Source organism: Saimiri boliviensis, chromosome 9, assembly GCF_048565385.1.
Source record: "Saimiri boliviensis isolate mSaiBol1 chromosome 9, mSaiBol1.pri, whole genome shotgun sequence".
Lineage (NCBI taxonomy): Eukaryota > Metazoa > Chordata > Mammalia > Primates > Cebidae > Saimiri > Saimiri boliviensis.
Window position 1 is genome coordinate 55,388,683 of NC_133457.1, and position 16,457 is coordinate 55,405,139.

General features: G+C 40.5%; 1 protein-coding gene across 6 annotated transcripts in view; it reads left to right on the forward strand.

Annotated features, from left to right (window-relative positions):
- Nucleotides 1-10,482, forward strand: part of RYK (receptor like tyrosine kinase) — a 164,118-nt gene extending 153,636 nt beyond the window's left edge. For all 6 annotated transcript variants that reach the window (XM_074405903.1, XM_074405904.1, XM_074405906.1 and 3 more), the window contains 2 exons: nucleotides 8,229-8,365; nucleotides 9,353-10,482. In XM_074405903.1, the coding sequence (XP_074262004.1) occupies nucleotides 8,229-8,365; nucleotides 9,353-9,464 (249 nt within the window). In that variant the 3' untranslated portion in view covers nucleotides 9,465-10,482. The remainder of the gene's footprint in view (nucleotides 1-8,228; nucleotides 8,366-9,352) is intronic.
- The last annotated feature ends 5,975 nt before the right edge of the window (nucleotides 10,483-16,457 follow it).

The following is a 16,457-nucleotide window of genomic DNA, read 5'->3' on the forward strand; positions in this document are numbered from 1 at the left end:
AAAGAATATGGCCCCTGGAATCCCACACTATCTTGGCTCTGCTACTTGGTAGCCCTGGGGAGGGTACTTAAGGTTCCTCATACATACAGTGGGTCTTTTGCCTCTCTCAATGCTACTGTGAGGTTTAACTTTGTACAGTTGGGTGGAATGCTGCTTGCCATGGTAGATAGTCTATAAATGTTCCTTTTGTAATGCCATTATTCTCCTCCCCCTACCAATAGTGCCTTACAGACTTTTACACATACTCCTCTGCGAGCAAAATTGTGATGAATTTACAGTAGTATTCTAGTGTTTATTTATAAAATTTAGCTGATGAAAAGCTGTATATTTGTGTCAAACACTGAATTTTAGCATGTCTCCTGTGGAAATAACTGTTTGCAAAATGTTTCTTGCTCTGCTGTGACATTTGGAGAGTTGATACTTTTTGAAATATATAAATATGAAAAAGCAGTAAAATATGTAAATCATTTTTACCCTGCTAAATGACATGTAGGCAACCCTGTAAGCATCTCTGGGCTTTAATTCCTTCAATTGTTGAATGAAGAGTCTTTTGTCGGGGTGAGGAGGTTGGAGGGGAGCCAAGTTTTTGCTTTTGTCACCCAGGCTGTAGTGCAGTGCACCAACTCCACTCACTGCAACCTCCGCCTCCCAAGTTAAAACAATTCTCCTGCCTCATCCTCCCAAGTAGCTGGGAAAGGCGTGTACCACCACCCCTGGCTAATTTTTGTATTTTTAGTAGAGACAGAGTTTCACAATGTTGGTCAGGCTGGTGTCAAACTCCTGACTGACCTCCAATGATCCACCCACCCCAGCCTCCCAAAGTGCTGGGATTACAAGTGTGAGCCACCACACCTGGCTGATGAAGGGTCTTGACTAGACGATCTCCATGTTTAGTATTTCAGAATCTTAAGAACCCAAAATATTTTTTTAAAAGTTTTTGGGGGGCTAGGCGAGGTTGCTCATGCCTGTAATCCCAGCACTTTGGGAGGCTGAGGTGGGCGGATCACCTGAGGTCAGGAGTTCAAGACCAGCCTGGCCAACATGGTGAAACCCCACCTCTGGTGAAACCCCCAGGTGTGGGGGTGCATGCCTGTAATCCCAGCTACTTAGGAGGCTGAGGCCAGAGAATAGCTTGAACTTGGGAGGTGCAGGTTCCAGCCTGGGAAACAGGAGAGAAGCTCCATCTCAAAAAAAAAAAAAAATAATAAATATATATATATATATATATATAAAATATTTATTTTTAACAAATAGAGACAGGGTCTCACTATGTTGCTCAAGCTGGTTTTGAACTCTGGCCTCAAATGATCCTCTCATCTTGGCCTTCCAAAGAGCTGGGATTACAGGCATGAGCCACCACTCCTGGCCAAGAATTGAAAATACTGAGTTGTCTCCTTGTGCCTTTCATTATTGATGTGCAATCCCTCTAGTTAAACAGATTATGCTTATTTTTTGGTAATAGTTTGTAACCTAGGTGTATTTTTAAATACGTGGTTATTTTATTACTTTATTTTTTTTCCCTAAGGTCAAGGAGATGTTAGAAAGACTCTAGACAGAGGGGAAAAAAACTTGTAGTTGATGCTGTCACTATTCCATCAGGCCAAATTGGAGTTTTTATTTAAAAGTTTTTTGTGAGGCTGGGCATGGTGGCTCACCCTTTTAATCCCAGTACTTTGGGAGGCAGAGGTGGGAGGATCATTTGAGGCCAGGAGTTCAAGAACTCAACCTGGGCAAGACGGTGTCTCTACAAAAAATGCGAAAAGGTAAAATTAGCCAGTTGTGGTGGTCTGCACTTGTAGTTCTGGCTTATTTGGGAGGCTGGGGTGGGAGTTTCTCTCTAGCCCGGGAGTTTAAGGTTACAGTGAGCTAAGATGGGCCTCTGTACTCCAGCCTGGTGACAGAGCGAGACACTGTCTCTAAAAAATTTTTTTTAATAAAAAATGATTTTTTTGTGTGAATTACAAAATATGCTTGTTTTTAGAAATTTTTTGAAAAAAATGTAGAAGCATATAAAGAACAGGGATCTGAGAGAAATAAAAGGAAAAAAAAGTGCCTTACAGACTTAAACATATTCCTCTGCTAGGCAGAGGAGATGTCTAATGTAGACTGTCTATGTGGAAGCATACATAGAAATGTGTAAGAATTATCTGTAATCTCTTCTACTTAGGGATAGTCAATAAATAGTGCTGATTGTTACGGGGTTGTCAGCTCCATTTTACATAAGAGTAAAGTGAGGAGTAAAGAAATTAAGTACCATACTCAGAGTTTTCTGGCTGGTAAATGGCAGAGCTTAAATTTGAACCAGGAAGTCTGACTTTAGAATTTGTTCCTAATTACTTGCTGCATCAAGAAGATAAAGTCATATATTCTAGTACCCAGAGCTATTCTACAAAACTTTTCAAAATTGTTCTGGACATTTTTGTATTTATATTATTAGGTATATAGATGTTTTCGTGTATTTTCAGTTTATATGGCATGAATACTACCTCTGTCAGCATGGCTTTACATCATTTTAAATGGCTGTATAGAATTCTGTTGCATGTTAACGAAAAGGAAAACTGAGGGGTGGCTTGGCTATATTTTTTCTTTTAATTAGCATTTTTTTCTTTCTCAGACCTCTTAGGGATGAATATTGCCATATTCTCTATCCTTTTTCTTTCCTTGCAGATAAAGTTGTAAGTAAAATCTTGCTGTAAATGTAGACTGGAGATAACTCTGTTCTTTTTTCCTCTCTCTTCCTCATTATCACTCTAGCCTCTAAATTCTGTAGTCACCCCGGTTGGTAGGTCATTCATACAATGCTGCCATTATTATTATTATTTTGACATGAAGTCTTGCTCTGCTGCCCAGGCTATAATGCAGTCGTGCAGTCTTGACTCACTACAACCTCTGCCTCCCAGGTTCAAGAGAATTCTCCTGCCTCAGCCTCCCAAGTAGCTGAGATTAGAGGCATGTGCCACCACACCCAGCTAATTTTTGTGGTTTTAGTAGAGATGGGGTTTTGCCATGTTGGCCAGGCTGGTCTCAAACTCCTGACCTCAGGTGATGTGCCCACATTGGACTCCCAAAGTGCTGGGGTTACAGGCGTGAACCGCCACACCTGGCCAGTGCCATTATTTTTGAATGGCATCTTGCCACTTACATTTTTCTAAGTAATTTTAAAGGAGACCATCAAGCTGGTCAAGAACTTTGTCTAATAGCTAACATGTGTCTTGTTTTTTTGAGACAGAGTTTCGCTCTTGTTACCCAGGCTGGAGTGCAATGGCGCGATCTCGGCTCACTGCAACCTCCGCCTCCTGGGTTCAGGCAATTCTCCTGCCTCAGCCTCCTGAGTAGCTGGGATTACAGGCACGCACCACCATGCCCAGCCAATTTTTTTTTGTATTTTTAGTAGAGACGGGGTTTCACCATGTTGACCAGGATGGTCTCGATCTCTTGACCTTGTGATCCAACTGCCTCGGCCTCCCAAAGCGCTGGGATTACAGGTGTGAGCCACTGCGCCCGGCCTATATGCAGTTTCTTACATGTCCGCTGTACTACAATGAAAATAAATGAAGACTGTCTTTGCTATCTCATCACCGCTGCTAACATATCTAAGAATACTTTCTATATTTGCCTGATCTTAAGACCCACCAAGGACTTTTGTTATGATGCAATCCAGGCCTGTTGTGGTGGCTCACGCCTAGAATTACAGCACTTTGGGAGGCCACAGCGGGGTGGATCACTTGAAACCAGGAGTTTGAGAGTGGCCTGGCCGACATGGTGAAACCCTATGTCTGTTAAAAATACAAACTAATTAATTAATTAAGTAATGTGATCCAGGCTTCAGAATTATTAAGATAGGACTGGGGAACTGTACTTTTTAGCAAGCACCCCAGGTAATTCTTCTCCTTAGTTCTTAAAAAACACTTAACTCAGATTCATTTAATTGCACTTTGGTAATCTGCAGCCATATCTTTATGTAAGAAGGGGATATTAGGATTCTGATATCAACAGAGAGGCCTACCCATGGAACACCTGATGGTACTTCTACTGTGGTCAGATAAGGTAATTTAAAATTGAATGGAATTATTTTCATTTCAGTTTATAGTTTACTGAGATGAACCTTGCAAAGTTCTTGAAGTAATGACTGGAAATGTCTTAATTCAGTAGCCCTATCTTTAGTTAATGCTATGCTAAAAGAAAAAAGAAATTTTACTTACATACTTTTTGACAAGTCACATTCACATGTTTTAGTGGAAAAACCGTTTTACATCTTACATGTATAGAAGCTATAAAATAACACATGTTCTGGGGAGAGGAATAAGATGAATAGAAGAACATTGTATTTCCGTAAATGTTCTTTAAATGGAGATAGCCACAGTCTTTCTTAAAACTCTGGAAAGAACAGCATGACCTTCTTGTTGCCCCTTTCCACCGACGTCAAACAGAAGGAAATTATAGAATAAGTTGTCTAAATTTTAAATGGTTCAGTTATCAGAAGACTTGAGAGCAAGTTTTCCACAAATCATCCCTGTGCCATTTGTCTTGATTATTTTTTTTAAGGGTCAGTTTGCCAACATGTAATTAATCACTTTTGTTAGGTTTTTTAAGGAAATGAAACTGCATTGTTCCCTTTGGCTTGACTGTTCTTTTTTCATGGCGCCTTTTAGTGTTCTGGTTGTAATATGAAAACCTTAGGTAAATGATGGGCAGTAATAATGTGAACAAAACAGTGAGAAAGGAGTAATTTTTAAAAGCTTATCTACATTGCTGCTGTAATACTTATGTTCAACTCCAGATCTCAAATACCACCAACATTACTATCAAAGTCCCTTATAGTCAGAGCTGTTATAGTGTTACAATGTCAGTGGATGGTGTTATTCCCTGTGTACAGTGTCAGTGTGCACTTGTCACAAATTCCCATCCTTTCTTCTTCCAAAATCTGGTTTGAATGGATCATTTTATCTCGGGGGAAGGGATGGGAGCACCCTTCCAACCAGTTTCATTTCTTTGGGCTCTGTTCCATTTGTGCAGGGAACTACCTTCTCTATGGAAAATGGACATGATTTTAAAAATTAAGCATTACATTTACTAACGATTGTGAGTATTAAGATTTCATATAGCTCTTAATTCTCAGGAAAAAAATTACATATAGAGTAAAGCAAAAACAGGTTAGCTGTTTTTGCTTTAAATAGTCCATCAAGGAAATTTTTAACACGACAAGAGAGTATGTTCGGTTGTTACTAATATGTTTTCAGCACTCTTTTATTCTTTGTGTTGACCCAGATTTCCATGTGGTCAACACAAAGGCAAATAACCAGATGTCAGCAGGTACCATCCTTTAACTATTATTAATTTGAAATCATTTTTTTCCATTTTTAAGCAGAATAGAATGTCCCAGTAGGTATAAGGGAAATTTCAGTAGCCTCCAAGACTCCATGGAGATTTTGCAACTAAACATACTTCTCCATCTTTCCCCTGCCCCTCTCCCCTCCCAGAGCATAGACTTCAAGGCTGGGCTCTGCTCCACCTTTATGATCACTGTTAATGAAAAAGATAATAGGTTCCAAAAGGCAGAACACCTGGTTTTGGTAGTTAGAGTAATGCTGCTGTCAAAGTGATTGAGATATATTCCTTCCTCTGTGTTCTGAAAGTTTATGTAGGGTTGAGTGTGTAATGGGTTGAATTGTGTTCTGCCTCTCCGCCAAAGAAAAAAAAATTGGTTGAAGCCCTAACCCCCAGTACCTCAGAACATGACCTTATTTGGAAATAGGGTCATTGCAGATGTAATGTTAAGATGAGGTCATGCTCAATTAGGATGAACGCTAATCCACTCTAAGAAAAGACACATACACATGAGAAAATGTCACGTGAAGACAGAGGTGGGGGCTGCAGGGCTGCAGCTGCAAACCAAGGCATACCAGGGGCTGCCCACAACCACCTGAAACTGGGAGTAGACAAGGAAAGATTCCCCCTACAGGTTTCAAGGGGAGCACGGCCTGCTGACACCTTGTTTTGGACTTCTAGCTATCAGCACTGTGGGAAAGTAAATTTCTGTTGTTTAAGCCACTTGATTGTGGTATGTTATGGTAGCCCTAGAAAACGAATACATATTTATATTTTCTTTCAAGTTCGATAGAATTCACCAAACAATGTGGAGTTTTCTTTGTGTAAAGGTTTTGAAATGTGAATTCAGTATCTTTAATAGATGGGGGGCTATATAGATGTTCTGTTTACTTCTGTGTCTGTTTAGGTAATTTGTATTTTAATAAATTTATTTCATTTAAGTTGCTGAATTTGTTGGCATAAAATTGAATTGTTCATAATATTTTTTGATGTCTGAAGGGTGATCTCTCCTTCATTTATGATATTTTACATTTTTTTGTTGTTGTTCGGTCTAATACAGTGGTTCTTAACTGGGACAGTTTTGCTCCATTTAAGGGTATTTGCCAGTGCCAAGGGACATTTGGCTATGTCTGGAGGCATTTTGGGTTGTCACAGCTTGGGGGATGTACTACTCCAGGAATGCTGCTAAACATTCTGCAATGCACAGGACAGCTTCTCACAACAAAGAATCCTCTAGCCCACAATATCAGTAATGCTGAGGTTAAAAAACCCACTCTAGGCTTTACAGTGTAAACCTTCTATTTTCCAAAAATATTATATCATTTCGTGTTTAATGTAGGCACCTTACAATATAGTGTTTCCACTCATCCCCTTCCAGTCTTCATACTGTTTGTGGGCATATCTTTCACTTCTCTGTATATTATAAACCCCACAATATATTGTTGGCTGTTTTTGCTTTAAATAGTCCATCAAGGAGATTTTAACACGACAAGAGAATATGTTCAGTTGTTACTAATATGTTTTCAGCACTCTTTATTCTTTGTGTTGACCCAGATTTCCATGTGGGGTATTTTTTTTTTCCCACATGAAGAACTGCTTTTATACACCTTACAGGTCTGCTGGAGACACAGCCTCTCTGCTTTTATTTTTCTGAAAAACTCTGTATTTTGTCTTCATTGTTGAAGTATATTTTGGCTCCATATAGAGCTTGCTATGACAGTTTTAAAAATATGTCATTTCATTGTTTTCTTGTTTGCATAGATTCTGGGGGGAAATGTAGCTATTGTTCACTATTATAGGGCTTTTTAAAAAATCTGTCTACTTTACAAAGTAAGTATTTTAGGATTTTGTTACTGAAAAATAGTAACCTAAAATTTAATGCAGTATGCTTAGATTTTACAATATGACTTGTATTTGACTTGTGTTTGGTATTTTTCTTTTTTTTTCTTTTACTTATTAAAACATGGATGTTTTAGCAAGCTATTTCTCCGAGCCTCAGTTTCCCCATCATGGTAGCACAAGTAAAACTGAACTACCAATGATTCTCACAGGTTTATTGAGGAAATTAAATGTACTGAAGGATGCAAACTGCCTCAGACTCACAAACCTGATGGTACAGTACACAGGTTTCCCCCTCCTTATTCAAGTTCAGTTACTCTGACCTCAGGGTTCATACATGGTGGCAGATCAGTGGACATACCAGATCTGAGTCCTTTTCAGCCATGTGGCAGCAGCCTTGTGTACACATGTTGCCTGCTTCCCACCTCCTGCACACTCTCCTGGAGCTAAGTACAGCCAGGAATTGGCCAAAATGGGGAGCCTCACTCAGACTATGAATGGATACTGTTGCCACTGTTGACCATTCCTGTTTCTGTAGTTTACATGCTGATTTTAAATAAATCTGATCGCTATCTCAGGCAAGTTTGGAAGTTATTTTAATCTGTTAATTTAAAATTTTAAATACAGTAAAAATCCATGACTTCTTATGTTTCCCCTCATTTGCATATTTCACTTAGGATGCTTTTCCCTTTAATCAGACTAGAAATCTTTTCATTTTCCACTTCTCAGTTATGCAGACTAGCTATAATATTTAAAGGTACAAATTCTCATGTTAGAAGAATCTTAGACATAATTCGTAATACACAGCTTGCAATCAACAGTAAACTATTACTTCGAATGGATCTAATTGCTTAGAATTTATAAATAGTAATATTGGATACACCTTTTTTAAGCTTAGCAAGAGAAACTAACTGTATGATAGACTTCTTTTTGTAAATAACATTTCGTTTTTCTGAAGCCTGAGTTGAGCTGCTATTTTTTGTCCTGTAGCTGGCTGTGGGCACTAGCCCCCTGACCGTTGTTTTAAATGTCCCCTCATTGTGCTCCTGCTCCTTTCCTAGTGGGCCTTTGGAGTGACGCTGTGGGAACTCATGACTCTGGGCCAGACGCCCTACGTGGACATTGACCCCTTCGAGATGGCTGCATACCTGAAAGATGGTTACCGAATAGCCCAGCCAATCAACTGTCCTGATGAATTGTGAGTTTTTCTGAGCTTGAAGGCATGAACTTTATTCCATTTACTGTATTGGAATAAAGGAAAAAGAGCAGGTTTCCATATTCAAACAGAGCTTTCCCTTTGAAAATAATAACTCTTTGGATTTAAATTAGACTTTTGTAAAGAACCATAAAGTCAGGGAGATTCAGTCACTATTTCATGCATTTGACGATAGAACGTCTTGCATTTTATTTTATAGTGCATAATCTAAGCACTATAAATTAGTCTGAGAGGACAGACTAAGAAAATGGATGTACTAAGAAAATTGGCTGAATATTATGTCAGTTATTCTATTTAGAGTGAGTACTTGACTTTTGTAGTTATAAAGGACACAGTAGTTACACAGTACCTTTCTTACTGTCATTTTGCCTTGCCATTTGGTATCAGCTGAGACAGGGAACATGATCTGGGCTAGTGAGCAAAGTAGTTGCTTTCTGTTTCCTGCTTCTGTCACATAGCTTATCTTGCCATGTAATGAGAATGGGATAAGCAGGAGGCTTTTGAGGGTGATTAGACATACAGATGAGTATGTTCTCAGTTCTAGAACCCCCTGAAGGTTTCTGCACCATGACAAGGTGGCAGCTTTTGTACTGATTTTACTCTAGATCCAGGGTTTATAGATCTTAGATAAAACTTTCTCTTCCTCCAAGATGTTTTTCTTAATTTAACTACAGGAAAACACAGGTGTTCTTTTGACTGTGTTTTAGGTATTTACATGAAATCTCTGTATATTTGCTGAAATATTTTGATATGCTGTCATGAAGAACTGAAATTCGCACATGTAATCCAAATAACTTATTTTAGCTTCTTTCTAGAGCTGCTAACAAATAGTAAAAGGGATCCATTTTTAATATATCATCCTCTCCATACCCACCTTTAGACAGACAACATAACTGGCATCAAACTGACCCAAAGTTTAGGAATACTTTATCATTACTAGCCCAGATTTTCATTTTTGTCACTCTGCAGGTTTGCTGTGATGGCCTGTTGCTGGGCCTTAGATCCAGAGGAGAGGCCCAAGTTTCAGCAGCTGGTACAGTGTCTCACAGAGTTTCATGCGGCCCTGGGAGCCTACGTCTGACTCTTCTCTCACAATCCCACAGCATCAGGAGGAAGGTGCCTCTTGGGGCTCACTTGAAGCCTGTCACAGATGCTTCATATCTAATACAATGCCAACAGAAGCACATTTGTCTTCCAGATCACCGTGCCTTAGGAATGCTTTAGAATCTGAACTTTTTAAGACAGACTTAATAATGTGGCATATTTTCTAGATATCACTTTTGTTAGGTTGAACTGAAAGGTTTTTGTAAATTTTTTGGCCAAATTTTTAAAAAACATAAGTTACTTTGGACTAGGGGTACATTCTTACAAAATAAATAAACAGTTTTTAAAATTGTTTAGACACAGTTATTTGGAATTAGCTAATATTAGTACCAACTGCTTTTTATTTTTTTACTTCATTAAGGTGATGTAAGTGACTCACCTGTAAAGTTTTTTTAATGTTATTTTTTTATCACTACTCTTGGAAATGGTTTGTCTTCAAGATACAATACTTAGGAAAGGAAAAACAGCATAAAAAGATGCCTGGTTTACCTTGTACAAGAAAAGGGCAATGTTAGAGGAAGAAAATTTAAAGAAAAGCTAGAGGAAAAAAAAGTTCTTTAAATACTTATTAGAAGCAAACTGCCCTTATATGGAAAACTTTTTTTTTTTTTTTTTTTTTTCTAAGTGAAAAGGAATTCTGCTTTCTTATTTTTGGGAAATCAGGAAGTGAGTTCATTATATTTTACATTTGGCAGAAATTAGCCTTTCTGTGAACCATAAGTGGTTTGGGGCAGATCTGTAGTAAGCAATGGTGATTTTATTTATTTTTACTCTCTGGAAAAGGAGGTAATACAATTCCAGAAAGTGAACTCATATTTCTAAGGTTAAGATTCCTTTTTATTGCACCTAGAATAGTGCTATGCACAGAGTGGTGCTTGAGTTGACGTTTAAAAAAAAATTGTAAACTGGTAAATTTTGTGCTAATCTTCAAGGCTGGCTTAAGTATAAAATTTTTTTTTAAACACTTGAAAAATTAAAGGATTTGTTTTATATTATGCTAGTGTTGAAATTATTATTCATAACAAGTGATGGGTTATTGTGTCTGGTAAGTCTTTGAACATACAACAGCTAGACATTTGTGTTTTATTTCATGATTCAGTTAAGTTCCAAAGCCCTAACACAGTTCAGCTGGCTCAGACTCTAGGTTCTAATAAAAAGTTGGAATTAATGTTATAAGGAAGTATCAACCCTGAAACATTTCCCCAGAACCGACAAGTAAGGGGTATGCCTGTATTTATGCTCAGTTTTAGTTGGCCTAAAATCGTTGAATGGGCCTCCTAAATAGCTAGGCCTGCAGTTGCCTGCCACTACTCCCATCTTCACAGGTACATAAGGGAGAATGTGCAGCAGTTAGAGGCTTTTGCTGTTTTTAAAAAAGCTTTATGAATCAGCAACACATCTGGAAACATAGCTCACACGGTACCTGGTTTTCCACAAGTAAGCCAAGGGCATGATTTTCTGTGTACCATTTATTAATAGTTCTTTGGTTTTATGAAATATGAAGCCAGTCCCTGGAGGACTGTTTTTTAAAAAAGCTCCTTTGACCCATTTGTAAATTGTATTTTCATTCATAACCTGCATTCTTAGATGGCATTCAGTCAGCACTTACAGCACTTACTGTATATTTTGTACATGGAGTGGTTCAGCTCAAGCGTCCTAATATTCAGGGCATTCTTATTTTGTGTTCAAGTGGATGCATTGTTTAGAAATCACATTAACCTGTACAAGATCTATTTAAAAAAATAAACAGTACTGACACCTGACTTCTATCCCCAGTTAGCAGATAGTAAGAAATGCCCTCAGTTTGGTGGATGGTATGGTGCCTGTAACCTTATCTTTTTGTGTTTGTGAGCACTTTTATGTATGTATTTTTATTGCAGTAGATTTTTCTTGCTGAGCTACTTAGAGTCTTTGACATGGGAAGGAGAGAGCAGTTATAAGATTTCTCTGACTAATCGTCTTCTAGTATTTTGTTGTAGATTGTGAACGTTACTGAAGTTTTACATTTTACTGATTTTGCAGAAAATATAATTTTTATGGAAAAGAAGCAAATTGACAGAACACTCTTGTGATATTAGCTGGCTTTGGTGACCTGGAGGTCCATTCTATTCTGTTCTTTCTGGTAGTCTTCCTGCTGTAAGAACTTTTAAAATTTATTGATAGAAGGAGGATTGAGTTGTTCATTCAGTATATATCTAGTGAATGTTTACTGTATCCTGGCTTTTAGGATAATGCAGGGAACAAGAGATTAGGTTCTTCCCTTTTTAGATTTTGCATTCTAGTTAGGAAAAGCAGATAATAAACATAAATAAGATTTTGGTAAATACTATGATAGAAGTAACAGAGTGACATTAGAGAGTATAATTTATTTTAGATGTCATAATTAGCCAAGCTTCTCTAAGCAGGTGGCATTCGAATTGTGATCTGAACGGTAAGAAGCAGCCAGCCATGACAACACAGAGACAGAAGGCACATAATTGCAGAAGCCTTAAAGCAGAAGCAGGCTGGCCTCCAGTCTCAGCCCTTCCCATTCATTCTCTAACTGTTGCAGTTAGAAAAAGAGAAAAGTAGCTCACGTGGCTAGAATGTAGTTAGGGAAGGGTGTGGTACAAAGAAGCAGGTCTTAGTAAGCTGTGGTACACATTTATATTTTATGCTGAATACAATGGTAATTCATTTGAGGATTTTTCAAGTCGTGATATGATCTGATCTGTCACTTTGAAAAGCTTGTGCCAGCTCCTCTGTGAAGATTGGATTGTGAGAAATCAAAGAAGTAACAAGACCCTTTAAGAAGCTGTTACATAGTCCAGGAAAGAAAAGATAGTGGTTTGGACCACTTTGAGTAGTGGGAAGATACAGAGAGAAGGCAGATTGGAATACATGTTGAAGATACACCAGGGCCTGGATCCACTGGAATGCTGACAGTGGGGTGAAGAAGGAAATGGGGAGGTTAAGAATGACTAATTGGTTTGGGGCTTAAGCATCTGGTTTTATGGCAAAGCTATATACTGAGATGGGGACAAATCTAGGAGAAACTGAATTTTGCATTGGCCAGAGAAATTATTAATTTGGTGTAGACTGTGTTTGAGATGCCAATTGATCATCTGTATGGAGATTTTTGATTGACAGATTAGAGTCTGCAGCTCAGGGAAGGTCTCACTGAACATATGAATGTAGCAGTATAGCATATAGACTATTTATAAAGCCACGGTATTGGATGGAGTTGCAAGGGGGAGAGTGTATAGATGGAGAGAGGAGGTCCTAGGACTGAGTCCTGAGCACTCTAACCTTCAGTTCCATCTAGTGAAAGAAGAGATAACAAAACAAAGACTGAGGAGAAGCCACTCTAATTGACAAAAGCCATCAACAAAAAAGTGAAAATAAGGAGCCCAAGGAAGGACGTGATTCAAAATGGAGATGCCTCCGTCAGACTTGGCAATATGGAAGTAACTGGCAGGAGCGTGGAGACTGGAGCAAGTTGAAGTCTGGACACAGGTGGGGACGTGAAGACCTACTACAGTCGGCCCTGTTGTGAAGGGAAATGGAGCAATAAGTAGAGGAGATTAAAGGGGGTTTTTCGGGGGAAGAGGGACAGGGATGAGAGTGTTTTCCAGATGAAGGTACAGTGCCAGAAAACGTTTCACAGGCTCATGGGATTGATCCAGTAGAGGGAGAAAAATCCCTCTGGGGTATGGGCTGCTGCTCTTCCTTGCATTTGGTCCACAAGCATGAAAGCCTTTCACTGTGGCCCTGAGCCCCTTTGTTGTGTGAGGGTTGTGTGTTTACCTGGGGGAGAAATGTGAGGGAGGTAAGGGAGGTGGTACACAAAACTGTCACCACCCCGTTACCCAACAGTCTGCCTCTGTTGAGGGGCTTCCCTGGGACTTCAGACTGGCACTTTGATTGTGCTTGCAGCTGTCATTTTCCTTGCCCAGATTGCCTCATAACTGCTCCTCTGGCCTCGCCCTAAATCCCTCTAGCCAGCAGCTGCCCAGGTAACACTTGCCAAAACTGAGCTGCTGTCTCTGCTTGGAGGCTTCAGACCTAGGTGGAATCTCAGCTCCGCTCTGCAGTTTCTACCGCCCCCTACTCCAGCCTGAGTGCATTCCCCTGCTCCGGGTGCTTTCCTTTTGTGTGCTGCTCCCTGCCCTGCACCCCCTGCCTTTACAGGGGATGAGGGCCAGGGGCCAGGGGTCCCAGAATGCTCCTCTCACACCTTACTGCTCTCCAGGCTTTGTAGTTGCTTTTCCTTGGGTTTGAACTTTAACAAAGGTAACAGGGAGGTTTACTTTTTACCACTTGGCTGTGAGTGCCTTGAGGATAAGAACTTGAGTTTTACTCAGATCTGAATCTCCACTGCCGTAGTGTGATGTGCTCCACACATCGCAGGGTGAATAAAGAATCAGCTAGTGAAAATACCTAAATTTTGCACAGGAGAACAATTAGAGAGGCTTAAGCAGAAAGGAAGTCTTCTAATTCCTTAAAAGCAGTATCTCCTATCTGAAGAGTTCAAGTTTGAGGCAACAAACTGATAAGGTTTGAAATAATAAGAGGTTGGTAGGAAAGATCATACATATCTCAGTACAATCCCATCCCCAAACTGGCTTAAGTCCACTCCCACTGCCCCCAGCTACCACCTTTTTATTTCATTCTACCTTTTTATTTGGCCATGGGAATAATAAGCCTGATGGTAAATTCTGTTTCATACTCCCACAAGGTCAACCTTTTTTAGGAGTTAAACATGACGACAATTATTCCAAGTCAAGTAATTCATTGACTTTAGTAGAAGATTGTTTTCCAGGTGTTCTTTCATGTACCTCACCCCTATCTCCTACAGCAGGTGAGAGATTGTGAGTAACACCCTCCAGGGGCACCGAGGAAGGAGAACTGTGCAGACGCCAGGCAGTTAGTGCCTGAAGCATAACTCACTGCTTACTATATCTAGCTTACATAAATAATCATGCTTAGTCCCATATAATCTTTCTATATAATCATATAGGTATTGTATTGTAGTCGGAGCTGTACTGACACATTTAGTGCTGATTTATATAATCCTTCCATATAACCATTATGGTAGTTTGCAGTAGGAGGAATGCCTAGAGCAGTCACAGAACAGAAGCAGAACATGGGAAAACAGCCAGACCAGGATGAGAACCAGGCGGTGGCGTCCCTGCCTGAAAGGGCATACGCTGTATGGCAGATTTGGAGCAAGAGCCTCTCCTCCTGATAAAGGAGTTGTAGTACCTTGCATCCAGTTCCTGTGTAAAGTAGGCCTCAGGCCTGAGATCCTGGAAATAACTGAGGGAGAAGAACCCCTCTGGTGTGACCAGTCATGGTGGCTGTACACTGTCAGTCTTTTCTTGCTTCTGTGCTAGCTCAAATCATCCTCCCATAAATATCTTAAGAGAAGTGCCCAAGTCTGTCAGCTCCCACTGCACTGGCTCACAGTATCCTTCTATTAGAAATCCTTTGAAGTCAGGCTGGGCGTGGTGGCTCAAGCCTGTAATCCCAGCACTTTGGGAGGCCGAGGCGGGTGGATCACGAGGTCAAGAGATCGAGACCATCCTGGTCAACATGGTGAAACCCCGTCTCTACTAAAAATACAAAAAATTAGCTGGGCATGGTGGCGTGTGCCTGTAATCTCAGCTACTCAGGAGGCTGAGGCAGGAGAATTGCCTGAACCCAGGAGGCGGAGGTTGTGGTGAGCCGAAATCGCGCCATTGCACTCCAGCCTGGGTAACAAGAGCGAAACTCCGTCTCAAAAAAAAAAAAAAAAGAAATCCTTTGAAGTCTCCAGTACCCAGATAAGAAGTGTAACGTCAGACACCTGTTGCACACAGCCCACTCCTTGCCTCGGTGACCTAATGGGGGTGGACCCCTTTTCTGTACACGACCCTCTACTACTGTGCACAGCACAGACCCCTACTGCCCACGGCTCACCTCTCTGCCCAGGTGACATAATGGGGTAGCCCCATCACTTGTGACTCATGTGATTATGTATGCCCTATCACTAAGCCTACAGATGATGACCTCACGACCTTGTCCCCTGCTTGTACCTAGTAAGTACAGATGCTTCTGGGCATTTGGGGAGCTTGCTAATCTCCGCTTACAGGTGGCACGGCCCCCTGAGTCCAGATGCTCTTCACCAGTTCTTCAGTGTCCTGTCTCTTTACTTCTCGGATCCTGCACCTCAGCACAGCATAAGGGACACCCCATGACCCTGTGGGGCCCTACAGCCCTACATCTGGTGCCCAACTTGTGGGTTCCAACAGCCTAGCTGTTGGGAGTTTTTTCAATGAACAAAATCAGTGCAGGATCCCTGAGCATCTGGTAGGAAAGGTGGTTTGATTCCTTGTAACTCTCACATATATCTCTGGGTAACTGGACGAGCTGGCTCCAAGTATGCCTCCTATCTTTCTTTCCTTAAATCTCTTTTAAGACATGGGGCAGTGTCCTTCCCTTCAGAGAAGCTTGTTCAGCTCTTTGAATTAGTAGAATCTCTATGCCCTTGGTCTCCAGCTGATGAAGCTCTTGAATTAAAGGACTGGGATAATATAGGTAATCAACTTAGAATAGCTAGAAAGGCAGGTAATGTGGCAGCTCTGTCAGCCCTAGAAACTTGGGCCCCTGTTCACACGGTACTTGAAACCTTACCATCAGACTATTTGATCGTGGATAATTTTCCTTTACCTTCTGCAGAGGAAGTTGAAGAGGTCTTAACTAGCCTTTCTGCCTCTCCATCACCTCAACTTGTCACTGTGCAACACTGCTACCTCTTCTGCCTCTCCTATTGCTGCCACTCTGTAGCCTCCACCTTTGCTGCTCTTACTGCTGAACAACAACAACTCCCTGTTTATTCTCCTTCTTCTCCTATGACTTCTTTGGAGCCTACAACGGTTGCAGCTGTTCCCAATAATGTGATGTATCAACAACCGAGGAAGTCGGTTCCCCAGGAACAAAACTCTGTCCA